General features: G+C 33.3%; 1 protein-coding gene across 1 annotated transcript; it reads right to left on the bottom strand.

Moving 5' to 3' along the window:
• Positions 1-303: 303 nt before the first annotated feature.
• On the bottom strand, positions 304-27,786 carry LOC137929630 (beta-alanine transporter-like). Its single transcript, XM_068772670.1, has 12 exons — positions 27,677-27,786; positions 23,955-24,184; positions 17,784-17,964; positions 15,986-16,115; positions 9,028-9,156; positions 8,340-8,532; positions 6,919-7,024; positions 5,353-5,585; positions 4,306-4,385; positions 3,578-3,753; positions 2,644-2,798; positions 304-933 (listed from the first exon to the last, which is right to left on the bottom strand). Exons 1-12 carry the CDS (start codon positions 27,713-27,715, stop codon positions 873-875), a joined length of 1,713 nt encoding a protein of 570 aa, XP_068628771.1. The 5' UTR covers positions 27,716-27,786; the 3' UTR covers positions 304-872.
• Positions 27,787-27,960: the final 174 nt, after the last annotated feature.

Below are 27,960 nucleotides of genomic sequence, written 5' to 3'. Positions count from 1 at the left end.
ACAGCAAGTAAAAAATTATATTTTCATTTTTAATTATTGAATATATACTCTGTTTATTGCCAAAAAATACACTTTTGGATTGTTGAAGCTTAATTAACTCTTACGATAATGTAATTACACTATATTCACCGGATAGATTCCAGACCAGAAATGCTCTATTTATTTCATCAAAAAGGTAAGTATGCGTTTACATAGGTAAATATTGCATTTGTCGAAAAATAATATTTTATAATCTTAAAAAAAACAACGGTGACAGTAGTCAGCTTGTCAGACAGTTTTGAGCAATATTGATGATGACCAATTCTTTTTGAAAAACTTAAAATAACAATAATGGACAGTATATATGTAAACAGACAATATATTTATTTAAAGTTAATTTATTTTATTGTGTCGAAAGTTATTACATTGAGAAATACAAAGGTTGGTATTAACCTTTGACTTCTATAAACCTTGTAGAAAAAAAAGTACTTCTCGTGCCCATAATAAGAATTTACTTATTTCGAAAATTGAACTATTTAAAACAATTTGCGTACGTTCAATAAAGTAACTTTGCATAAACGCATTTTGTAATATATTTATACGATATGATATATGCAAAATACAATTATATGACTGTTACTTAAAATAGTAAAATTTAAAAAAGCTGTATTATCTGTATCCGGGGAATATACTATAAGTTAATTGGTATTAATATTATAGATTGGAATATTTCCAACGCTACCTGATCGCTATACTCTTTGATATGTGTTTTGTGACTACACGTCTAACTAACATTGAGGTTGCAGCTGTGCGAGTGATTCGCGCGTTTTTTTAATTCCTCGGCCATTTTTGCTACCTATCGGTTACGGCCGCGTTACATAATCTGTGGCGCCTTACGTAATGAGCGCCTTTTGTTTTTCATACTTCAAATCATCGCATTCATCCATTGGTTTTCTGAAAACAAAATGATATATTTTAGCATATATTCATACATAAAATAAGTTTATTTTGTAAAACATAAAATTATTTTTGTGACAAAAATAGTTTAAGCCGGCACAAATTCAATGTAAATGATGTATGATGGAATTTCTTTATAGAAAAAGCAGTCGCTTGGACACCCAGAGCTATTATATTCTGTCTAACTAAACTAATACAAATATTTGTCATTAATTTATTTACAAAAATAATGCCAGGAGAGCTAAATTCGACAGAAACTTAAATCTCCTAGAATGGCAACACAAAATCCTTAACACACTAGACGGAATTGCTCACTAAATATCAATTTAAAAAACCAGGCTTCTTCGCAGAGTTTTCAACATCAACGATCATATAAATCCCATTATCGTCATAATCATAATTTCAATTATTATTTCAGCCGTAGAACGTATATTGCTAAAAAAAGCCTATTGCTATCATATTCATGCTATAAAAGTTTTAAAATATTGCAATTTTTTTTTATTACTCAGACTTGAAACTTTAGTTCATGCATGCATCAATGTATGGAAAGCACAAAAATTAAAAACAAATATTGTTTAAATATATTATACTTCCGATATTCATTTTTATATAGGAATTTAAAAATGTATTTACGTACCATACCAGAGATACATAAACGTAAGCTTAACTTTAATTATCATTTCCTAACATTGTTGTCTTTATTAAAACAATTTGTAAATAACCTCAGTTAAGTTTCCGCATTAAAATGCATCGTGCGCGCTTAGTTAACTATTATACAATGAAACAAATTGAAAAGATAATTATAATTAAATTGTAATAAATAATAGTAATAAATATAGATAATAGAGTAATGAATATATAGGTTTTTCTACGCGATATTGATACATAAATCTTGTGGGCAACTATGTACGGTTTTACATTACACTCTACTATATTCTAATGTTGATGCGTGCTGTTAGCCGTTTTGGCTTTTACAGCTTCATCGGACTCATGTGTAATATCTATGTATTCAATCAAGCAATAAATTTAAGATATTTCTTAAACAAAAACTTGTAAAAAATAAAAAATTATACAGAATAAAGAATTTTTATGTAATTACCAAGCAAAGGAATAAACTGCTCTAACTACTGTATTGAAGATTTTGTAAGTGACCACAAGGAAGCGTTTGCGTTTGTTGTGTGGACTCTTCCAGGGTGCGTTTGGAATCCTCGTAACTTTCGATTGATGTGCAATTTGATTCTAATTTCTATAAAAATTGACTCTTCTAGCATTCTCGTGAGGTACAACGAGTGATCAAAGAATTTACTTTGATCATTATACTAAATTGATGACAACATGAATGTAGAACGACAGTCATACAGAATAAAAAAGTTAATCGTCGTTGTTGTCGTTTCAGCCCATAGACGCTGACTGCAAGATGTAGGCTTTCTCCAAAGATATCTATGGAGAGATGATATACCATAATCGCCACGCTCGCCAGACGGGTTTGCGATCGTGTGGTATTATGGTAAGTAGAGGACGCTGCTGCTCATCTTCTATAAATTTGTCTCCGAGTAATTGCAATCCTATATAATTAATGCACAAAGTGTCATCGAATCTTTGACCTTCGATCACTTGTTTTAATTTTGAACCGTTGGATTAGGATTGTTCAAATAGATTAAATACTGCTTCAATAGATTAGTATTACATCAATATTATTGATCTTACCCGCATAACGCGTGTGACCTGACGAATCTCTCTCCCTCGTCTATGGTCTGCGGCATAGGCCGTCCCATGGTCTCTGGTAGCAGGAAACCGAAGCTGCTCGCCATCAGGGCAGTCACACCGAGGATCAGCAGGGGGAGAGGAGCCCATAGTCGTTCCTGTATTACATATTAACACATATGATTAAATTATATAAGACACTCATTCTATCTTCAATGAATATAAAAAATTATATATCAAATACGAAATAACTAGGAATTGCTAAAACGTATAACAATTATCCTTTATGACTATAAACCAAGCAATAAGCGAACTCTCTTTTAATAAATTAGACGAAAATCGCTTTCCTTACATTGTACTCGTTTAGAGTTGAACATTCTTTCTATTTTATTTCATTGATAACTTCGCTAATCATTTTCAAATTTTGTTTGAAATTTTTATACAACGCAAAAAAATCTCACAAACATAAATGCATCGATTTTCTCATCTAATTTTACCTGTTAATTGTATCTATTAATAGCTCTGTCAGTTTATAAATAACAGGTAAAATGGAATTAGAATCAAACAAGCACTTATTAAGACTTATGTAACGCAGATATAAATATTTACCTATTTATATTAACTTGTAACACTAACAGCTATAGATAATAATATAAAGCACCCCCTCTACCCATGCCGTTTTAACCGGCTCGTTGAGATGATAATGTCAGATGTCATGACACATTAGGATGACAAAGATACTTGTTCCAACGAAAACCCACCAGGACATGACAACGATAGAGCCATCTCAACACCAATAGACAGATCTAATATCAGAGAAACGGAACGTTTTTCAGGGATGATCAGTCCAGAGACCACAGAAGAACTTCTCTATGTCAAATTTGATAGATAAAAACACTACAATGACAGATTGCCGATATATTATCTGTGGTATTACCGAGTACACGATGAACGGCGATAGCATGGTGGCGACGTAGCCGCTGACGTGCACCAGCGATGAACCAGAGGCCCGCGCGCCTGTTGGCATCAACTCCGTGCTCCACTGCACAGCTGCGTTGTATGACATGTTGATCGCGAACCGAGCTGCGATCGCCAACACCACTTGCGGCAACCCTGAGTCAAGAAATACAGGAATATTTAAAGGTGTGGCTCAGTATTCTGGTTCTGAAGATCACACCGCAGATCGATCAGTTGCTATAAGGCGATTGGCTATAATTGTTAAAAGTTTTAAAGGGCTGAATGTATAGTTCAACTACCAGCAATAAGCTTTAAAGTTTTTGCACCGATTTCCAATCATCTGTCTGTGATCACTCTGCTAATTTGTTACGTTTATTTTTACTGTTTGTATGCAACGGGTCAATAATAACTAGCAGTACAAAGACTACAGAGACAGACATAGAAAACAATAATTAATTTCAATGTGTAGTATTCGAATTTTAAAAATAATTTTTCTTAATTGTAATTTATCCTTATTAATTGTTTTGAAAAACATTCATTCTCGGATAGCGTGTATTATAGACATTAATTGACAGCAAATGCGTTCCCCTTAAAGCTATGTCCAATCATCCTGTATAATTTTCTTTTGCTCATAACGATACTATATTGCAGACGTTAATAGATTATTTTGTATTTTATAGATATATTTTAAATATTTCAATTATTCACCTTTAGACGAAAATGCGGCAACAATCGTAAGTATTCCAGCCGTGATGATCGGGCCGATTGTCAGATTCCTTCGTCCCCACCTGCAACAACACGCGTTTTTATATTATCTGTATTTATTACGTCAGTATTAATAACAAGGATTTGTCGCCAATGTTGTATAGCAGCTTTGTTTATTACCTGTCATAGATGTCAATTTTGTACAGAAATAAATTAGTCATTTCTGATTCGATCTCATAGGGAAATCGAGCATAGCTCTCTCCATGGCTTATTGTGTTATTATGATATTGCCTAAGTCACAGAGTCGAAAATCAAATTTATGTGCATCATCGCATATTCGGCGTCCACTTTCGTCTTAAGGCACTTAGGGATATTGGACGAAAAAAACTTTCGTAGATATTCGTTATAGTATAAATTGTTTCATTTTACCCCAAAATGAGTACTCCTTTACTTAGGAGTTACATTTACAAGTCTTTAATATAGACTATGCTTATCACATAACCTTATCTGAATGACTATCATCATCATTATCAATAAATCAGCCGGAACACACACATTGATAGTCCTCTCTCAAAGATCGCCATGACTACCGGTTTTACATGTTGTCCGTGTCCCGTGACTTCCTGCGACCTTTACTATACCGTTGGTCCATCTAGTGGAGGATCTACCCACGCCGCGTCTACCGGCCCCTGGTCGACATTTGAGAACCTTTTAGCCCTAGCATCGGTTGTTGGTAAATACAAAAAATATCATGTAGTATACATTATTAGGCAACGATGAAGGTCAGGCTAGGGAAATGTTATTCCAAAAAATGGATACAGAATAAAAACATAGAAATTGTTATTGATAAGATACGAGGAGAAGAAAGAATGGTATTGAATAAAAGGGAAAATTAGAAGAATTGTAGAAAGAAATAAAGAGCGCAAAAATAATATTATTTCCTGTAATTTATTTTAAATAAAAACAAAGCTTCTGTCCCACAATAGGATACGAGAGGGCCCCACAGCAGGAGCGAAAAAAAAATGTTTTTAGCATGAAAACAATACTCACCGGTCCAGGACGATGGCCACCAAGGTGACAGATGGTATTTCCGTAGCCGATGTGAGTGTGAATGTGATGAAGAAGTCGAGCCCCAGGCCCTCGGACATGCGCACGAGGCCATCGAAGATCACAGCGCATGCCATGTAGATCACCACCATAAACACAATCGCGTTTCGAAGCGGCCCGCTCCTGAACACGTCCACTATAGTCTCATTCGTCTGCCTTGTTTGGCTTGAAGACACCTGAACATATACGATAAATGGTTATTGGTGTAAAAATTTTAAAGAGAATGTATAGTTCATTGGTTATAATTTAATGTACAGTACATCTTGACCAAAAATCAGTGGTTTCAAAAATAATTAATAACGTAAAAATAATATAGTGTTCATCCTAAGTAAGAAAAGGACCAATATTTAGCCACTTCCGCACATGCAGTGGTAGTCGTGCAACAAAGTGCACCGGCCGCCAGCCCGCTGATAAATGCGCATGCGGCAAACAATGCGAATCACACAACCGCCACCGCCAAATTACTTAACACGTGTTTCATCCCTCCACGGGGCATCTTTAGGAGTTATGTTACACTGATAGTGGACTCTGTGTTTGGCACTAATCGCTGCATATGGGCAGCGCAAGACAGGTCATAGTAGGGATCTTTGGCGGTGGACTGTACTTTGAAGTGGGCGTCTATATAGGCGAGCTGACATGACGATGGTCATATGTATACAAATAATATATTCAAATGTAAATATATACAAATAAATAAAATCGGAGTGTCTGTAATATTGAAATATAAACGGCAAATATACCAAATTTACGTTTTTTCTTTTAACTTTTGTCTATCTGTCTGTTGAAAATAGTAGGACCGATTTTGACAGCTCATGTTAGCATATAGCTGATGTAACAAGAAGTAACTTAGGCTACTTTTATTGTAGAAAAATTCTAAAACTATATATAGTAAATATTTTTTTTGTTAAATTACACGCGTATAAAGTCGCGAGCACAGTTAGTGATAAAAAAGATTATTATTTACTATCTGTCCCTGCAGAGTTTGTACAGCCAGAATTCATCGGCTTATGGCATTCCAATAGAAAAAAAATGTAACCTATTTGAGTAATCACTTTGTACATATTGATTGAAAATAGGTGTAAAAAAAGCTTTAAAACTATTTGCATATAAATGACTAATAAAAAAATCAAAAATCACCTGTATAACTTAAGCTCATGTAATCTATAACTAACTTTTGTCTTAGTTATTGACCGCTCTTTTTAATAAATATATTGTTGAAATCAGCAGGAAATTCGCTAGATGGCGTTGTACGTACCACAAACAACATGGCAGTTTTAACTATGATTTTGAAATATATAATCGTCTTGTATGTTATTACGTAACATGTACTTTGATTACGTCACCTTTAAAACTTTTAGTACTTTTGCAGTGTAAGTTTCCGACCAAGATAGACAAATAGAAGGCTTTTCAATATCAATCAGATGTCAAAAATTTACTTATTGGACCTTCTTTAAAATTCAAGTTGAGTGTGATATAAATGTATTTATAAAAATAATGTTATGTAATTACTATAAATTCGTCCAAAACGTCTTGAGGGATCTTCGTTCCGTTGATCTTCTCGAACCTCTTCAGCACTTTTACAGCTTGGTTCACTCTGCCTCGCGATGCTAGCCACCTGGATTGAAAAAACAAATTTTTTTTTACCGATCGGTGCTATGACCACTCTGCAAAAGTAAGCTCTTGCATATTCTTCTTTTTAGCCGATGGACGCCCACTGTAAGGCATAGGCTTTCAACAAAGATCGCCATGATGACCGGTACTGCGCTGCTCGAATTCAGCGACTTACTTCCTGGTTGGTATACCCACGCTGCGTCTACCAGCGCTGTGTACCCTCACCACTTAGGAACCTTTCGGCCCCAACGGCCATCAGTACAATTAATTTATTATCGGAATACTGCGGATCATTGCGATCGCGTGAGCACATGCTCAATGTAGTGTACCGGTATTTAGACCTCCTTGAAGAGACATAGACTTAGGCACTCACTTAGAACGTTAAATATTTTGACATCAAAGCGCCCGAAAGGTCTTAACCTACATATTTTGTAAAAGAACACGGATTGCATGGAACAAAGTGGGTTTCTGAAAACTTGAGTCAAATATTGGAATGTTTAGAGCATGAAATAAGTTTACCAGAGCCAAAAAACTTTTCCACAGTTCGAAAAAAAAAACATTAAAAAAAACACGTATACATTGTAAGAGCATTGTTTTAAAATTGAATTTTGTATATTTTCTTATTTTACATAATAGCTATAACGATATTTCTTTAACTCAATTAGTCTCAGCCATTTTGTGGTTTACAGAAAACGAGTTTTTTTTACAGACCTATAAAACGCGGTGACAATAGCACAACAAAATGTTTAATTCTATGAACTAAAGATTTATGCTTTTTGTGTTTCTTTTTAAATTTTAAGGGGTAAGGCACAGCGGAGAACCATCAAATGCATCTAAAATACTTTAAATGATTTGGAAGAAAAGCAGACAAAAAAGACGATATTAGTTTTAACATTTGTAAAACTGATACAAGCCAGATCAATCGCAATATTTCCGATTAAAATTAAATAAACATTTTTCAATTTCAGAGAATTTATTATTGTATTGAATTGTAGGTTGATTTTTTAAACGTTTTATTATTTGTATACGTCGTACAGAGTTTATTAGTCATTTTTAATACTTGTAATTGTGCTAAAGATTTCTTGAATTTTGTGAATGGGACATTTTCTTTTCTTCTATAAAATTTATACCGTCAGTTCGCACAGAATCTTACAACAAACACACACCCACACACACACACAAAAGCGCGCAAAATATAATTGTTGCTTGAATTGTTAGATTGCTCGGATCTCTTAATGTTAGTGGTGATCGGCAAAGCTTATAACACTTTTTAGAAATTATTTTCTTTCGACATTTAAGGTATACATAGATATAATTACCTGGCGCTCTCAGGAATGAAGAAAGGTACGAGAAGACAGAAAGCCATAGGCAGGGACGTGGCCCATGCGAACTTGCGCCAGTCGGCGATCCAGTAGGCCAGCCACGGCAGCAGCAAGCAACCGAAACCGAAGAACAGAGCGATGGACATGTTGGCCACCCACGTCCTATGCCGTGGCCCGACGTATTCGAGAACTAAAATAACAATATACAGGATGATTGATTACGGTTGTAAAAGCCTTGAAGATGTGAAAGTACAGGTTTTATTCAATTTCTATAGATATAAACTAGTTTAAGAGTAGATTCTGATACCAAAACCAATCATCATAGCTGTATAAAGAGCTGTAATTTTTTTTAAAGTAACAACATATCTAAAGATAGGTAGGTCAAGTCGAATTATAACAAACAGTAATTCATAAATAGAATTACAAGAGGTTCATTATCAACATTTCAGCTATAGGATGTTCACAGCTGATAAAAGCCCATGTACATTTCCAATAAGTCCGTTTGGAAGCGGCTGGGATCTAGCGTCTTCCAATGATCTTCACAAGTTCATCTGTGCACGTCTTTACATGTGGACATGGCCGTCTGACTAGTTTACTTAAGGTTACTTTCATTTATTTACTTTCTAATTTATTATTCTATCTCGTCGATATTAATATAATTAAATTGGTTATAAATTTAACTTACCGAGTATATACATCATCATGAAACAATTGTCGAAGGCCATCCCAACCAGAAATCTGCAGAAGATGAAGTCCCAGATACCAGTTGTGTAGATCGTCCCCAGTCCTCCAACGCATGCTACCAAGTTTGTTCCTGGAGGCGGAAAGAAAATTTTGTTATTAGCTTTTGATTTATTAAAATATAACCATCTGTAGTTGTCATAAATTAACCCACAGATTATAAATGTAAAAGCTCAAAAGGGGTGAAAGTAAAACACAATAGCTTTCAATTATTGTATGGTACACAAATAAATGATTTCGTAAATGATAAACAACGTAATGATAATACAGTAAGAGAAAGCTATTATTGTTAACCATCTGTCTCTGAAGACTTTATATTGCAAGAAGTTATTCATCTCCTACTTTTAGCCGGTAGACGTCTACTATAAGACTTAGGCCTCACCTAAATTTCGTGATAAGCACCAGTCCTGCGCAGCCCGCATTCAACGACTTTATGTCATGATTAAATTCCGGCAGCCATCTTTACAGTCTACATAGTATTCGCAAGGTTCGCAAGGTATTGATCGTAAAAAAACACGCAGAAGAAAAAATATGAACTAGCCCAAAACATTTCGATAGTCTGTTACAGTGATGCAGCCTGTTTCATGTTTGAGCCTTTAGCGGTTTACACAACAATTAATTCGGAAGTCAACTGTCATCTGGAAAATTTGAATGATGTGTTTCAACAGAAAATGTCAGAACTAATCAACAGAAAAGGTACAGTTATAAAATCAAGATAATGCGAATTCTCATACAAGTTTGTTTACTCTCCTAAAGCTTTGACAGCTTTAATAGGATACAATATTATACCCACTATATTCTTCTGTTCTAGCGCCTTTGTGTCGATTACTCTAAAATATTTTGGACTAATATAATACTTTAAATGTAGAGATAAAAAATGACATAGATCAGGTTTTTGTCAGCAAATACTAAAACTTTTATGAACGTGTAATCATTTCACTACAAGAAAGATCGCAAAAGATACCACAATGGCCAATATTTAATTTAATAAAAGATTTATCGTCATAAGAAAACTGTCTTTAAAATTTCACAAAAAACAAATGGTTACTTTTCGAATAATAGTAAATTATCCACTCAATTTCCTCTTTATTCCCTCTGTATTCGGAATGACAACATCACTCGCAAGGGGTTTAGCTTTTTTGTGCCAAAATGCCTAAAAGGAAGCAAATGCGGTCAGTTTATTAGCCGTCCCTTGTTGAACTGCTTCTCAATTTAATCTAGATAATTTATCAAAATACTAGCGACAACCATTCTTTAAATACAAGTACAAATAAGGTCGTAACATCCTGTTAGATAAAGTTGTTCATAGTTTTTGGGACAAGGGATACGCTTCCATAATATAATCCATGACACAATTTTATATTTATCCACAAAAAAATCAAAATTTATTTTTGACATAAAGTAAGAATGATTAACAAACACATATAATAAATTAAAATACCAATATAAGAGATTAACATGCTTGGGATAAGGATACGAGTATGATTTTGACAAATGCCGAATAAAAGATATATATTATTAATTCAAGAGAAAATTAGGACAAATAGCACTAAGAATAAATACATATTTAAATGTACATTATACATACAGTACCTTGACTTGAAGGTACTTAGCAAAGCCTATTTTAAAGAATAGATATTTGTTTTATTGTTGTTTTATTATACCCCAGTACGTTCACTCTGGTGGAGCAGTGGTAGACCAGCGATGGAGGACTGGGACTTGCTATCGTAGACCGCGGAATCGATTCCCGAGATACAATCTTAGATAATTCGCACTTTGTGCATTTATTATACAGAATTTCAGCAGCGTCTTTTGGGTACCATAATACAACACAGTGATCGCCAAACCGCCGGCTACGCGTGGCGATTATTGTATATCCCTATAGATAAATATCTTTGAAGGCCTGGCAATTGGCGACTATGGGGTGAAACGACAAAGACCTTCGCGACATGATTGACTCCTTAGCAACGAGAACAATAAAAAATTAAAAACAAATCGATGCTTAGTATATGCATTACTCCGCGACGTATTTTTATGAACATTACAATAAATATTGCAACACTATTTACTCTGATAAGGGAAACGTGTTTGTTTGATTTAATTAATACGCTTCAGAAATGAAGTCACGCGAATGTAAACAATACTGAATTCAGTTACACGTTCTTCTATTTGACTCATTCAGTTTACTAATTGTATCACACGATTTATTACTCATGTCACTCTTTTTTTATTTGTACTGACATTTTAGTTAATCCTGCAAATATAAGCCTTAAAAAATCTTTACACAGCATTATAAATGCGGATCAGCTATTCTAAGAATTTGCGGAACTGAACCCTGAGTTCAACGATGTCGAATAAATACAACATGGTTGATTATACGCGTAAATCCTTGAAAGGAGAATGCATTTAGTGTCAATAATTGTATAGTACACCACCAAAATAAACAAAAATCAATGGTTTCAGAAATAATAATATAATAGTCAGATAAATCGTTTTAAAAATTCGGATTATCATATATTATACTTAATTATCATTTACTATTTATCTTTGCGGGCTTTGCATTGCTAGAAGTTATTGGCCTGTCGAGTTTCAGTAGTAGAAATATTTCAGGTAACATATTTCAAAGTGATTACTTTATAAAGGTGTAAAAGCATTAAATCTTTTACATCTAGAAAAAATTACTATATATAAAACCTTCATGGATACTATTATAAAATAACCGTTATTACTAGGTTTGTAGAGAAAAACTATGCTGCTGTAATTTGTTTAATACATACCGATTTTATGTCTATTGTGATAATGAGTCTTGGCAAAGTTCAATGCCAACCAAAAAGGTCAGAACAAATAGTAAAGGGGGAGTTAATTTATGTTTTTTTTTTCCGACCCCTATTTGCATTCCAATATTTCTTGCCGGCGTATATTTAGAGAGTGGTTAATTTTACACAGAGCCGATTTAGCACTAAAACAAAGGACTACGAACAATTTATTGTCATGTAATTTATAATTATTATGTCAGCTGATAGAGCACCTAAAAGGCATAGGTCTCCAGTGGGGGCGTAGCCCCGCGGTGTCCACTTGCTCGTGGCCGCCACTCAAGAAACTTTAGGCTCCAAAAGCCATACAGACGAGCAATTCTTGGAGGTACGTCGTAGATGTTAGTTCTACTGTGAATCTTCTATCTTTCAGACTTATATGCTACTATCTAAATGTACTTTAAATATTTTATGTGATATGTCTAAAGTATTATGTAAAAGTAAAAAGTATTATGTAAAATTTTCCTTACGAGAAAAAAGCGTGCACTTATACTTAAGGCTTTAATATGCCCTATGATAGATTATATATTTAATGGAATCAAACGTTACCTTGCGGAAGCCCATCCTAAGTAAGAAAAGGACCAATATTTAGCCACTTCCGCATATGCAGCCGTAGTCATGTAACAAAGTACACCGCCCGCCAACCCGCTGATAAATACATATGCGGCAAAAAATGCGAATTACACAACTGCCACCGTCAAATCACTCAACACGTGTTTCACCACTCCACGGGGCATCTTCAGGCGTTATGTTACACCGATTAGTGACTCTGTGTTACTACTACTGCATGTGCGGAAGTGGCTAAATATTGGTCCTTTTCTTACTTAGATAGATATTTACAGAGATTTAAAGGAGTAAATGTATAGCCTAAATATTAGCAAATACCTTTAAAGTTTTTGCACCTTTTACCAATCACCCGTATCACTCTTAAATATGTTACATTAATACATTTTTTCTATTGTAAAGTGACAGTCAGGGAGAAAAGTGAGCAGTAGACGTTTATCGGTAGAAAAAATAAGACAAGATAGCAAATAATAATTAATTTTAATACGCATAATTTTGAAAACGCTTTTCCTTGCTATATTATTATAGCGTTATTTTATATTCCTGACACCATTATTTTTAATAAGATGTACCAGACATTAATGGACAGCAATTAGGCTATTTATTTACTCTTTTAAACCATTTACATCGTATAACCAATCACCGAATATAACTCAGTATGACAAAAAAAACAAATGATTTTATCGACACAGCGTTTGGACAACCCTAAGCGGTTATCATATAATCTTTACTCAGATCTTCAAATTGCCAATGTTAGGGTTGTCAGAAGGCCTTGGTGAATGGGCCGATAAAAAACCGAATAAATTATTCCGTAAATAGAATAGAGCAATAGAAACGGAATTCATTAATTTGCTGGCATTTTATTTCACCTCTAATTTTGCTGTTATTTTGATGACTTTTCTTATGGTATTTCGTGTAAAAATATTACGTAATAATTTTATCGCTTTTACTTTTCCTAATAGTAAAATAATTAAATCACTACCACCTAGTAATATTCGTAAACTAAAGCCTTATTTTTCTATCTTAGATGACGTTTCTGATTGGATAGTTCCTTGTAAGAACAAATAAGAGCAACAATAGTCTCTAAGGATGGCGGTGAAGTTTACTTGGATCGGACTTATTCTTATTTTCAACATGATACTGTGAAGAAAGTAGAATGACGAACAAAGAAAATATGAAGTATGAAAGAAGAAAATGAAATAAAAATTTTATATGAAAAAAATATTATACCTGTGTAAAACAAATCCCTATCCCCTAGGTAGGGGTGAACTAGGGGTCCTCAGGCCAGGCCAAGAAAATTCATAGTGAATTTGTATGCGATATTGCGAAATTTGGGTTGGAGCGATAGGGATAAAAGCTAAATTTCTTAATAAACCACTGAAGAATTTCGGCCTGTCAAAAGTTAATATCAATTCAACTCTGGAAAGAATTTCTAAAGAATCATTTCAAATTTGGTTAAGTAGGGGCCGAAATATGATCTGTGAAGGTGAACTTCAATGAATTGCGAGGAGGTCTCCTTTAACGTACTACGCGGGTCACCAGCCCTGAACTTCGTACCCGACACCCCTACAACGCGATGGTCCCGGCACCTGTACCGTGAATTCATGGTACGACGTAAAATTAAGTCTGGTGTTTTCAAAGTTTATATATAAACTAGCTGATCACGCAAACGTTGTTTTGCCGTGTATGTTATTTCTAGTAAATATTAAAAAACAAATGAAAATTATGGTTGATCGTAGAGGGATGAAAATTTAGGGTTGTATTTATTTTTGTATGCTGTATCATAAAAAAATAAAAACAAAAAATTTTGTCTAAAATTTTAAAAAAAATCAGGGGTGGACCACAATATTTAGGGGGATGAAAGATAGATGTTGTTTGATTCTCCATCTTGGCCGATATGCACGCTGAAATTCACGAAAATCGGAGCCGTTTCGGAAGAGTTCAATAACGCACACCGTGACACGAGAATTTTATATATTAAAAGTTAAGTTCTCCGAGAAAATTGATTTTTAGCTCATTACATCATGTGTCATGAAAGGATATTATATACAAAAAAAATTCAGAGCATCGCTCTAGCTTTTATCAAGTAAAAGCACTATCCGCGTCGTAAATTACTGGTTTAATAAGCTGTTTTATTTTCTTCATTGAAAATTAAAACCAAAAAAACTAATAAACGTGTAAAGAAAAGCAGATTATTTTTTACAAAGGTGTAATGGAGGTAAGTAACAACCTTGAAACACTACAGTGGATAGAAGATCATAGCGACTCCAGTGGCAACGACTCCCGGAAGTGCTGGCTCAGAAAGGCTCCAACATGGACGTTCACGGCCCGGAGCCCTGCATGCCACTACCAATCGGTAAGGCCAGATCTCTCGTATCATAGAGTAGTATAAGTCAACACAGTAAGAAATGGACGAGCCATGAGGAGTGCCGATAAGGAAAAGAGGCAAAGACTATCAAAAGCTGCCGGCTGTCCAACACCCTACCTGCGTCTGGTGGCAGGAGTCTTAACTGATAATGGTCTTTTTAATAAACATTTGTTTACATTAGGTGTTACGGACAGTCCTCTGTGCGTGCCTGGAAGAGGACGCAACTGCGGCTCACATAATTCTTCTGTGCATCCTATAGGGCTATCCATATCGGATCACCGAGGTGCTACCTCATCTGCTGGGATTTCTTGAGGAATTGGGTTGGCTTGAGTAAGGCTTACTCCGACGCTCAATGAGCGCGGTGCCGCTTCGTTGCGGAAGTCAGCCCGCAGAGAAAAGACAAGTCAAGACAATAGATTATTTTTATGATTGCCGAATTAATGCAAAATTTCATACGAGGTTTTTCCTCATTACCTTATTTACAAAACAGAGAACTTTATATATTAGCGCGATCCGGTTCATCTTTTTATAACGTTTTATCATATCAAATGGTGTACGTAAAGAAAAAATAAATATAGTAATCACAAACTAAATCGTGTAATCAGTGTTGTTAAGACGTGGTGACATTGCAGAAGATTACATTTCAGTGGTCTATTGATAAATAAAAAATTCTTTATAAATCTAAAACTAGAAGTATATCATTAAACAAATCTTATTATAACATTCAAAAGTTTTAACTGATTTAAATGCGTGGAATTTGGTTCATTGATTTGTTTACATGGTTGATTTATTAATGTACACATCAAAAATATTTAAGTTTCGTTTAAAAAAGAGCAACTGTTGAATTTCCGACTGTTTCTTCTCAGCAGATCAGCATTTCTAGCCGGTGGATACTTTCTATTTATATTTTATAATAATGTTAAAATAATCGACGATTCATAAATGCGTATAAACGTCTACTTGAATAAAGGTATTTTGTATTTGAATTTCACTACAAGGTGATGGTTACTCCACGGTATAGAGCGAAGTTTTGCATCTGTAGCCTCTTTGAGGAGATCGTGGAAAGACATATGCCTCGCAGTAGGCGTCTTCGTAGAGTATATACTTAATACAGACTATATAACATATTTTTACAATATATATAAGTTACTCCTTACCAACTACAGCCGGCACTCTGCCGAACCGATCTGCCATCCATCCGAAAAAGATTCCACCAACCAAGGAGCCCACGAAGTATATCGTCTGCGCCAATGGAACGAAACCGGAAAACTCGCACACCCATTCTCGCTGTTTAAACAAAAGTAATTTAAAAATAAGGATAATGCTAAAACAAACTTAATGCCATTACGCATTATATCTCTAATAAACCACATGACACATTTTCCTAGAACATTACCTTAAGGATTATACCAGTATATATACAGTGCAATTATCTAGAGTTCTTGTTACGTAGTTCACTCATATCATATATAGAGTGATTGATTATAGGTATAAAAGTTTTAAAGGGCTGAATGTATAACTTATTTCCTGTCAATTAATTTATGATGCACCCTATCCAAATCCAATGGTTACAGAAATAATAAAAAATTAGATAAAAAATTGAGATTATTACATAATAAATTTGTTTATTGTTTACATATGTCCCAGATGAATTTCTACTTTCAGAACTTATTATCGTCTTACATTACAAAAGCGTGATTACTTTACATAGGGGCTTTATGTGCTGACAAATGAGCTATGCCATCACCTTGTATATTAGTTGATGTTCTTAAAGATGATGATGGATCAGTTCGTTAAAAGATTGTACACAATAGAGATCGATCAAGACTGATTTCAAATTAAAACCTCATTATAAATTATTAATTTCTCTATCCCCTTTACAAACCTAAACCGCAAAAGGTCGCAGACTGTTTTATAACAGATTTTATGCCATTAAAAATGATTATAGCATATATACCAGTTTTAGTTCAAGTTTACATAATATATAATCACTATTCATAATCGTCGATATAGTTTTGAACATCGCATGAGGAAAATTCGATAACGCACAATGCTAAGGATGTGGCAATATGTATAAATAAATAATCAAATATATATGGTAGTACAAAATCCAGGAACTGCTCGATTGATTCGACTAAGATTTTTTTATTATATTTTCACTAATGCGTGTGACTAATGGAGAAAAAAAGGAAAAAAAATTGTCAATAACAAGTACATGCCTCGGTCGCAGGACAGTGCGACGTTAGAATGTACCGGGTGTGATTGTATTTTTGATGGTTCCAGCGGTTTAAGCAACATATCTTTCTTCTTTGCGCCGTCGATGTATTATTAGGTATAAAAGTTTTAAAGCCTTTTACTGACAAATGACAGTGTACTCGTTTTATTAATGTATAGTTCATTTATCAGCAAAAATTTTTACGGTTTTACCTATAACAAATATTTAAAATCCGAAGAACTATTTCTCCGAATAAATATTTAAGATACGAACACGCAATTTTTCCTTATCTCGCACACGACAACAAGATTGTAACAGATCTTAAAATATTATATCCACGCGCGAAGTTAACACGACTTTAGTACTCTTCATAAAACTAATTCTTTTAAACATATCTTGAGTTTTTATGACAATAACTTATTGTTTTATTGTCATTATCGTTTATTCTGCAGTTTTAAAACCAAACATACTTAATATATTAATCGAGCTAGATTTTACAATTCATTATACTTTCATAATTTATTTTTGTATGTTATACCCTTATGACTTACGATGATTGAAAATATTATATAGGGGTTGATTGGAAATAGGTATAATAAATAAATATATATAAATATATAGATAAATAGATAATAGCACATGTATTGCTTTGATGATGTTCTTATTTATATCACATGTCTTATTGTCCGTTTATTTTAAAAATGGAATTGAAATTTAAAAAATCGTTAAAAAAAAGTTACCTCGCTGACAATGGTATGGTAAGGGATGTCTCCAAGTTCAAACTCCCAGCCATTTAGACACGGCACAGTCTCAGTGCTGGGATCCGGCGGCATCATGGTTTCCAGAACCTTCGTCCAGTTAGCGTTGTACATAACGCATTGCGCCCAACCGTCTCCGACTCTCGGCACGGTGAGATTTCGTCTAGAACAATTTATAAATATCTATTTAAAAACGAAAACTGCGTGCATTAATTAAATGTACATGAAACCGCTATAACTGATGATATAATAAGTAATAAAGGATGTGCCAAAATAAAGTTCACTTTTGAGAAATACATAAAAACATATAAAATATATATTTTATGAAACAAATGATTCAATATGTTTCTCTAAGTTATATTAGGCAATATATGTTCAAACAACAATATAGTTTTTTAAAAAAACACGCCCACAAGTTTAAGGTATTGGTACTGCTGTCAATTCTTCTTTTAATTTTTAGGACTACTCTCTGCTACTCCTACTCTGGATTAAGAGAAAGAGTAAGCCTTTAAGAGGCCTCCATCTATAACACAGTAAAGATTAAGAGATATCTAGTGAACTATATTTTTTTATTACGAAAAAATTTTAATAAACCTTCTTTCAGTCTTACCACTCATCTCTCGTATAGATAAAGCTTGCATGAACAAAACAATACAAAAGAAATTCCTACTTCTTGTGCAATAAATTTTGTGTTGAATATTTTACTTGTAATAAAGGTAGAGAATTCTTTACTACGCCAGGCTCCAAAGCGGATTCGTGTGCTGGGATACGAAAGAAGGTTACTAGTCGCAACTTGAATACTTTATAACGTTTACTGATGCATGAATGCTATATGTCCACAGAAACATCGTTTTTAGTTTGTAATACTAGAAATTCACGTGATTACGCAGTTATTCATTTGCATACGAGACATAATAATCAAGAAATGATAAAGTAAAATTTGCTCTCCGGTTCCGAGCCCAGAATTAAAAAGTAGGTTACATCGAAAGGCTAAGAAATCATCATGGTAAACAGAACCCTGTTAGTGCATGTAGTATAACAAATATCATATACCTAAGAATAGAGAGCACGCATATCTTGTAAGTTGACTACGGGAAAAAAATAAAAAAAATACACGTGCTTTATAAAATTCTGATGAATTAAATAGGAAAACAAGGAAGGAAAAATATTAAGATAAACCCTTGACGATACCAAGATATTGAATTAACAATAATCCTTTAACACAATTATAGTATATAGCCTAATCAATGTACATACTACCTATTATTTTCCCTTGTCTTGGGTAAACACGAACACTATTTTTCTTCTTTTGTGCTTTACAATATATTCTACGCATCTTTCTTTTATTCGACACATAATCTATGATATACTACCTATATTTAAATAAGTTTTTTCTTTATTAAATGTAGGTGTAAACAGTAGTTATAAAAAATAGTACAATGCGATAGTTGCCAAGGTGTACAAAGGTTATGACATTTATGTATATATCATGCAATTAAAAATAACAAAAGAAAATCTGATATTAAATAATAAAGCATGATTTGATCTCTTCTCCTTTATGCAAGAAAATTGTATGCGTAATATACAAAAAATAAATCCTGGTTGAGAAGTCCAAAAACGTGGAATATGAGATCTCTTAGTTCACTAAAACCTCGCCGAAAATCATATGACAAATACGTGCTTGAAATGTGCATACGTGAATAATTTTGTGCAAAGCTTCGTGTGTGTTCATTATCTTGAAACCGGAATTAAAACACATTAGTCCATTTTTAAATTGTTTATGGGTAATTCTGTTGAAATTGATACAATTTTTGTACAGCACAAGTATAATCGTATGATCTAATAAAATTACTAGAAATTTATGCAGTCCTGTGTTTTTCTTGAGTTGACTTACACCGCTGTTAAAGAGGCATTTGGAGATTCATTGGATTCATGACAGTAGAGCGCAAAAGGCGCCTAGTCTTTTGTTCTTTTGTAGCAAAGCACAAGAGCTTATGGGAGAGCCTAGTCTAAGGCCTCTACATATTACAATTTAATTAAGAGCGCTCTATGGAGCTGGTGCAAGATCTTTCAGGGGGACCTGGGCTTGACCTGTTACTCAATATGTTTTTATCAACAAAATGCTTGTCGGAACTCAAGGGCGCTCGAGAAAGAAAAACTTCGACTCGATCGGTTGCTATTTTCTGGTTGACATTACCAGCGTCTTAGAAACTATTAGCGTTAGGAAGTATGCCAAAAGAAAGTCCAACTATGCAGCATTAAACAGGTGTCTCTATTTATTATAAAATGATTTATAATTTCAATACGTCTCTAATGGGCTATGTATAACACACACCGATAGGAGCCTTATGCCTCGACAATGGAGATTTTATTATATTTTATCTTACATATTTTGTTAAACAACAATGATAAGTCAACATTTACACCTCGAGTATACACGAAACGTTATAAAGATGTTGATTCTTTTGTGAAATATTAAGATAATAATCGTGATAATTCTATTATTTAACTTATCAACTCGTGTTCACAATTGCTTAAGAGGTTATCTTTTGTTGGTAATCATTTAAATCGGGTTTTTACAGATCGAAAAATGATAACGACGTACATAGAGGCTAAAGATCTGCATTATTATTATTATTTAAGACTAGATAAGTAGTTTACTTAATGAAATTGGATTGCATCATCAAAATGATTACGAAAATGTCATTGAAAGGGTTGATTATCTATTTTGATATTATTAACATCTATATCGCATATATGTGTAAATAGTTTAAATAATGAAGAATGTGTAGCCTTCCCTGAATTACAATTGTTAATAACACGACGACTATATTTTCATCGGTATCTATATCTGTCTGTATCACAAAGCTTTATATAGCGTCATTGTTGATGCTTATTCAGAAAGTTAATTATTGTCAAGTACAATAATTAATTTTAATGTGTAGTAATATGAATTTTGACAACGCGATGTTTTTACAATATTATCATTTCACGTTATTAATGAAAACCCTTGATTTTTGGCTTTAAATTTTTTACATCTTTTTCGGATCAATTACATTTAATTAAAAAATATTACTATATAAAAATATTTAAAAAAAAATTGATATTAATCTAACCAAGAATACAATACTGATGTTAATGCGTGCAATTAAATGTTGCTGATGCTAACTCAGGAAGCTAATTCTTGTCGTGAACTAGTTATAAAATTATGAGCAACAGTTGAGTTTCTAGCCGACTCTTCTTAGCAGAACTGCCTTCCGAGCCGGTGCTAGCTTCCTGTAGAGACAACAATGCCGACATTTTATGTTGATTGACGATTTTGATTGGATTATTAAAGCTATAAAGATATAAATGTATTACTCATCTGTTAGCAAAAGCTTCTAAACTTATTTACAATCAACGTATGAAAAGTGATCACTATGAAACTTTATTAGAATGCGACAGGCCACTAAAAGGCTGTACAAAGTCTGAAAGTATAGACAGTATAACAATAATTCAGTTTAATATGTAGTAATCTGAATTTTAAAGCGTTTTTTTACTATATTATCATTAAAAATGTGATGATTAATGAAACTTCGACACATAAATTCATCAATATATCCCTTCCAGAACGTTAAGGACAAAACGACCATCTGTTCTGTGGATTATGTGATCTCTTAACTGCAACTTCAAATTATCAGTCCGCAGAGCTATATAGGTTATTTTATTTGTATACATATCACCTCATTTCTAATAAAACATGAAGATCGATAAAAAACATAATATTTTTTCTAAACAGTGATTTAGTAACAATGTTGATAATAGAAAGTGTGTAAGCAACGGATGTCCTTGCAGTCGTATCGAATTATCTTATCAGTGACATTACTGTTATCAAAAATATTACGAATTCATTCTGGTCAAATTCCCTTGAAATAATGATAGCGTATTATTCGTCAATAGATCGATATCTTGAAACTGTACGCCTACATACAATGAGACATCAGTTTGGTTATGAAAGAAAATGTAACGTATAACGTACTTTTACAGGAGAAGGCCGTAAAAACGGTTCTGCAAATAGAAACAACATAAAATTAATATGTCGGTATTACAAACATAAAAGTTCACATTCTTTTATATAAATTATCATTCACATAGCAACATTAATAATAGCCATTTATGTACATGATAAGAATGTCAAAAGACCTAAATAGAAATTAAAATCAGATAATCCCACTTATGAAGATCGGAAGACGGTAGATGCAGACCGCTTCCAAACACCTCTTGGAGATGTATGTCTTGGTGATATATGTCCAGTTCCCGACGTTCTATGGTTTAAAGTTGAAAGGATTCTAAACGAGCTTTGATATGAAAAATGCCCACAACTCAGACATTTTTTGTTGTCACTTTGATTTTTGGTCATTCTATCTTATGATCCTATGCATGGATGCTACCGGGTGATTAGTTATAACTGTATGAGCTTTAAAGAGATAAGTGCAAAGCTCATTAATCAGTAAAAAATCTTTAAAGTTTCATCACCTATTTCCTATAATTGTGTATAAAATGATTACTCTGAAATATTATTTTTTTCTATTAAACTGTTACGAATTCTTTACTATATTATCAATACTTCATTTATTTTTTCTGAAATAATTGATTTTTGTAACTATGATTTGACATTAATTGACAGTAAATGAGATATGCATTCATCTCATAGATATTAAAGTCTCCTTTGCTTTGGTTTCAGCAATTTTATTTCTTTGATCAACCAACCTTTAAACGATCAAACTGAATGTTTGAGTGATTCACACATCCACGTGTATATTTGGTTACGATGTACTATACATTAATTAAATGCAAATGATCTACATTTTTACTCCTTTAAAGCTTCGCCATAAGGCAACCTACAACCTAAAAATTACGTGGGTTCCAAGTTCGCCCTAATACGAGAAGACCCCAAAATAAACTTAGACAGGTTTTTTTGTGGTCACTTGTGTGGTCTTATAATATTCTTAATACAGTGAGTAAGCATTTCCAAGCTCTATTATGACTTTAAAAATCCGTCTAATCAAATAACATGATTTTTTAAAAAAAACATTTGTTTTGTACTGTATAAATTTATTACAAGACTAGTAAATTATAGCTAAGGTTATATTTAATGTATTGTGATTTTCAAAAATAAAAATCTACGATACATTAGAAACGATAGTGAGATGCTTGATAGAAATGTCAAAAGTATAAAGAATGTCACAATAAGTGAAGCAAGAAAGGTGAAGAATAGAAGGTATTGTAAGAATTGAAAAAGGGAATAAATTAAAAACAGAAATTTTAATTTGAAAAATTATTAAACCTCTGTAAATCAGTCCCTATTCCACATGTAAGAGTGAACGAGACGGCCTTAAAAAATATTACAAAATAACTTGTCATCACAGCTGTTGAATAAAGATTTACAAATTTCATGTATTCTAGAGAAAAATGTAACAAGCTTTTGTAAATTTCTGTTGCCAACCTTATCAGCATGACTATTTTTATTATATTTATTAATATTCGTTCGTACATGGAGCAGATTGTCAATACACATCGCCTATGTATCTTCATAATGTTTTCTTCATTAAATTTTTTGTAAAAACTTGGTCTCTAAGTTGCTTAGCTCTATTTTGTAGAACAAAAATTAAATCGAAACTATAATAAAAAGTCATATATAAACAAAGGGATGGCATCTTATGGGAATCAAACATCATTGAAGTTCTTCCGAAATAGTTGATGTCGATACGTTACCACGTATGACTCCATTGTAATAGCTGACAAGCAGATGGTGACGACAACGTACGAAGATGGTCGCCTGACTATCATAATGTTTTTTACATTGTTATAACTTCCATATGATGAAATTGAAGACATTCGTAGAAGAACCAAGATCACAGTTATAGCTTGTAGAGTTGCTGTTCTAAAATGGCACTGGGCGCGGCACATCGTTCGTGCAACGACGTTCGTTGGGGCGAAAAGTCTCCAAGACGACCACGAGCCGGTAAGCGCGGCATGAGCGGGCCGACCACTAGATAGAAGGACGATCTAGATAAGACTGTTTATCGAAGCGATCTTTGGGGGAAACCTATGTCCTGCAGGCGTCTATTGGCTGACATAATAATGATGATGTATTTGAAGAGTTTATAATACCTGATCGCTAAATCCAGATGCTCTAATTCCGGCACGCGGCACCAGTGCCGCTGGGGTGTGGCTGTGATGAACATCTGCCCGAAGTAAATGAAGGCGAAGAACACTCCAAACGGCATCATGGACACGAACAGAAGTTTCTGGTAGAGACCAATTTCGCCCACGTGGTATAACACGCGTTCCAGAGCATCGCTGTCGCCCGCTTCCTTTTTCTTCATTTCTTCTTTACAGTCCTGAGATTAAAGAAAACAATTGGTGACAAATCGTACTAGAAGAATTTATTGTTTACATGTTACAAATAACAATATAAAACGGATGTTTGTATATATATATATATATATATATAATGTTTTAACTTAAAAATCATTATGTGAATAACTTTGTAAAAAGGTTCAAATTTAGTTTATAATGTTCATGTCTTGATTGTTATACCTCGTCGCTAGATGGCGCTAAGAACTATAAACCTCTATATTCTTGGGTTCACAAGGGACTGGATGGGGGTGTACGTACGGGTTACAAAAATTAACGTTCAAATGTCGTACGCGAGGGGATTTGTATGCGAAGAACTAAAATGTTGACTTAATTTCACCTATCAATGTAGGCAGATAATATTTTAATAATCTCAGCGACTGTTACTCGTAAATACTTGCATATTTTCATATTAATTGTGTGCCGTAAAAGGAATGAAATACGACTTGTGGCCGGAGTTAACAACTAATAAATCGTGCAAACTGTTAAACTTATTATTCGTGTTGGGAATGCAGCTGCAATTTAAATTTCTACAGTTAGATTTAACCTTTACAATTTTTGTTAAGTTTTATTGATATGGTAGGAATTTTGTTACAGATGGTCTTTTTATCAACTAGATCTGGAATTTCCAAAGTGGTAGACATAACGAAAGCGGAATTCAATGAATAAAAAGTAACATTGAAGTGTATAAAAAAAAATTAGTTATTTTTTAATTTATTAATGATCGAAGTAACATGTAAAGAATTCATAATTAAAATAAATGCATTAATAAAATCGATATCTGGTTATTATATTGGACTAATAATCGATAATCGATCTAAAGCGCTAGAAATTGCGTCGAAATTATATGTATTATAAAATAAATGAAACATCAGACAAAAGATTGACAATGCTGCATTTACTGCAAATATCTAGGACAGAACATTTACAACAGATAATCTCTGTTGCAGATACTGCGGTCTCGATAAAAGTAATATAATTGTTTAATTATATTGGCCATCTGCTCAATGACGTGATTGTGGTACTAATAACCGTCGCAATTTGAAATCGAATAGAGAACTAGACCTTCGTTTGTGTTTGGACTTGTATTGCTTCATAAAATTAGTTATTCATTTGTGGGATTCCAAATGCCTATCTGAAAAGAGTCCACAACAACTTTAGACGGAGTTTTGTTTTATGATCACTCTCATAATATCCTTAATTAATATAGTAGAGTATTTATTTATTTATTTAATATTCTTTATTATACACCTTAGGATACATTTAAATAGTTTCACAATAATATACAAAAGAAAGTACAAAGGGCGGTCTTATCACACAAGGCAATCTTACAGATAACCATAGTATGGAAAAGGTAGAAGTACTAATATAGGCTAGTTTATGTGTACAAAACATAAGTATTTACAAACAAACGAATACGAAACAAACATAAACATACACACGCATACATACTTAAACATACATACATATGTACTTAACATGTTTATAATAAATAAGGTATAATACATATTATAAATATAATACAATAAAACATCTAACCGATTTCGATTGGACTTGCCTCAAAAAGAAACAGAAGAGGAAAAAGAAATGAAAGGAGTACTTCATACCTAAACTTTATTATCACTTAAAAATCTTTTGCACTGTCATAGGATTTTTTTAAAAATAAATGTTCAAAAACTTAAACTTTTTAAAATTCATTACACTATAATCTAGACACATTACATAGGAGTAAGACATAGTATGTTGGATTTAAACACCTTTCAGAGGATTCCAAGAGGACTGAATGGAAGTGGACTACATCCAGAGTATTCCGACTACATGAACATGATCGCCTGTCCAACTTGTGACTGTACGTTCTATCACTTGCGGGTCCTTGATCACGACTCCTGTTTTTTTTGGCCCCGCTATTTGGGACCTCTCGTACCCCTGTCTCGTTTTGGGACAGGGTTTTTATGCTCTTCTGTCATTCCTCTCAAGATCTATCTTTCCTTTTCGTTCATTCTACAATTTGTTTTCATTCTTTTCCATTCATTTAATTTCTGTTCATTTATTGCCTCACTTCCTTCGCCTAGTTCGACTCCAGGGCTTCGAAGCCGTCAGCAGTTATCTGTTCTAATACCAGGCCTAACAACTAGCACTTCGAATTGACATTTCTGGGATATGTCGGTGGTATGTCGTTCGATCTTCTACTGTTCTACTTGAGCGAGAACATGTATCTCCGTGGACTATTGAGCGACGTGCCAATGAAACCCGGAGTGACAGACCACATGCCGCTACCGAAAGATCTCACAGATAATACGCATTGGTCGTAGAATTTCGTCGTTAGGCGCTTAAGGATAATGAACAAGATCTTTCATAGTTTTCGCCTCTTATAGACTTCAGGATCGGTTGATCTTTTTGGATGAAGATAATGATACAAGGAGATATATGGTATTTCTACAATGTCAAGGTATCATACGGTAAGATTTAAAATATTAAAATATGCTTATTGTGAAACTATTGTAAATTATATTAAAAACAATAAATATGCCGACAGAACAAGTTTCGAAGGTTGTTCAAAAGACCAGCCGCAAAGAACTTATTTTAACCGTTGCAATTGAACAGTAACAAATAATTAAACACTTGAGATAGGCTGTTTAAGTTGCGTGTAGCATAAGATGTCGCTTTGTAAACATTTACATTATACTTCAGTTACATTACCGGTGTTTAGTGATGAGCATATTGTAACACCGATTACGCAATATATATCTATGAAAACTAATGTAACACAAATGTAATTTTATTTATGAAATGTTTTGTGACAAAACAAATCGAGGGAATAGAAACATTAGTTAGTTTGTAGTTAAAAGAAAAGGTATTTATATTAATATTTAAAATATAATTTATAAGTTAGTAGATTATACGGGAATTCAAAGCGCCTTTATTTTATTCTCCTTTGCAAGCCTATAATAAATTATTTAAAAAACATATTTCGTAGATACAAGAGAATCCCAGACAAAGTTCAAAAGTAAAAATTTGTATTTAATTTAACATGAAATAAACTGTAAACTGAAGAGAAAATAAATGGTAGATAAAAAATGAAAGAACTATAAGATGGGAACAGTCCCATCTTATAGTTCTTTCATTTTTTCCTTTCCATCCACAGGGATGTACGTAAGGAATCTTTAAACAACAAGACTTTTGTACTCGTAATTGTGGTAAGTAATTTGATGATACATTTCATTTTTTTCCTAGGAATGGAATGAAAAGAATCGTTCATACACTTTTATATATTTGGCGATAACAGAAACATAATAAATGTTTCATAAATAGTATACGTGGTCGAACATAAGTTATGGGAGTGATTATGAATAAAACCCTCTATATGTACATAAACAAAATATTATAAATATAAAGGAAAGTATAGAAGTCAGTCATGTGTACAGAAGTAAAGCTATTAGATATTTATATTAATTTAAAAATAAAATACAACAAACCTCGTCAGCATCATCTTTACGCAAGTCGTTCATAATCATCTTGTGTCACAGTTTTATGTTCATTCGCACAGAAAAAAATAAATAATATACAATACACGTCCGTCACTTATTGTCGGTCGATATCTAGTGATCGGTGGGTCCGGACAGCCAATATATTTACGATACGAATTTTTAGATAAAAAAAAATACGTTATGGTTGATTTTGCCATATCATTGTTTGGTCATTTTGGTCGTGTAAAAAAATGGGTAAAAGGATACGGCTGTCTAAACTTTCCAGGTAGTTG

The sequence above is a fragment of the Battus philenor genome, unplaced genomic scaffold, assembly GCF_028537555.1.
Source record: "Battus philenor isolate CCGP_79_NKW_IND1 unplaced genomic scaffold, ilBatPhil1.0.hap1 SCAF_5, whole genome shotgun sequence".
Taxonomy (NCBI): Eukaryota; Metazoa; Arthropoda; class Insecta; order Lepidoptera; family Papilionidae; genus Battus; species Battus philenor.
This window is presented reverse-complemented; position numbering and strand designations above follow the sequence as displayed.

Bases quoted from the DNA above. Each gene is read 5' to 3' on its own strand.
- LOC137929630 (XM_068772670.1), bottom strand. From the start codon at position 27,715: ATGATTATGAACGACTTGCGTAAAGATGATGCTGACGAG. The intron at 9,157-15,985 runs GTAAGGAGTAAC...TTCCGCCTCCAG, and splicing joins CAGAGTGCCGGCTGTAGTTG to GAACAAACTTGGTAGCATGC. The intron at 8,533-9,027 runs GTAAGTTAAATT...TTGTTATTTTAG, and splicing joins CATGATGATGTATATACTCG to TTCTCGAATACGTCGGGCCA.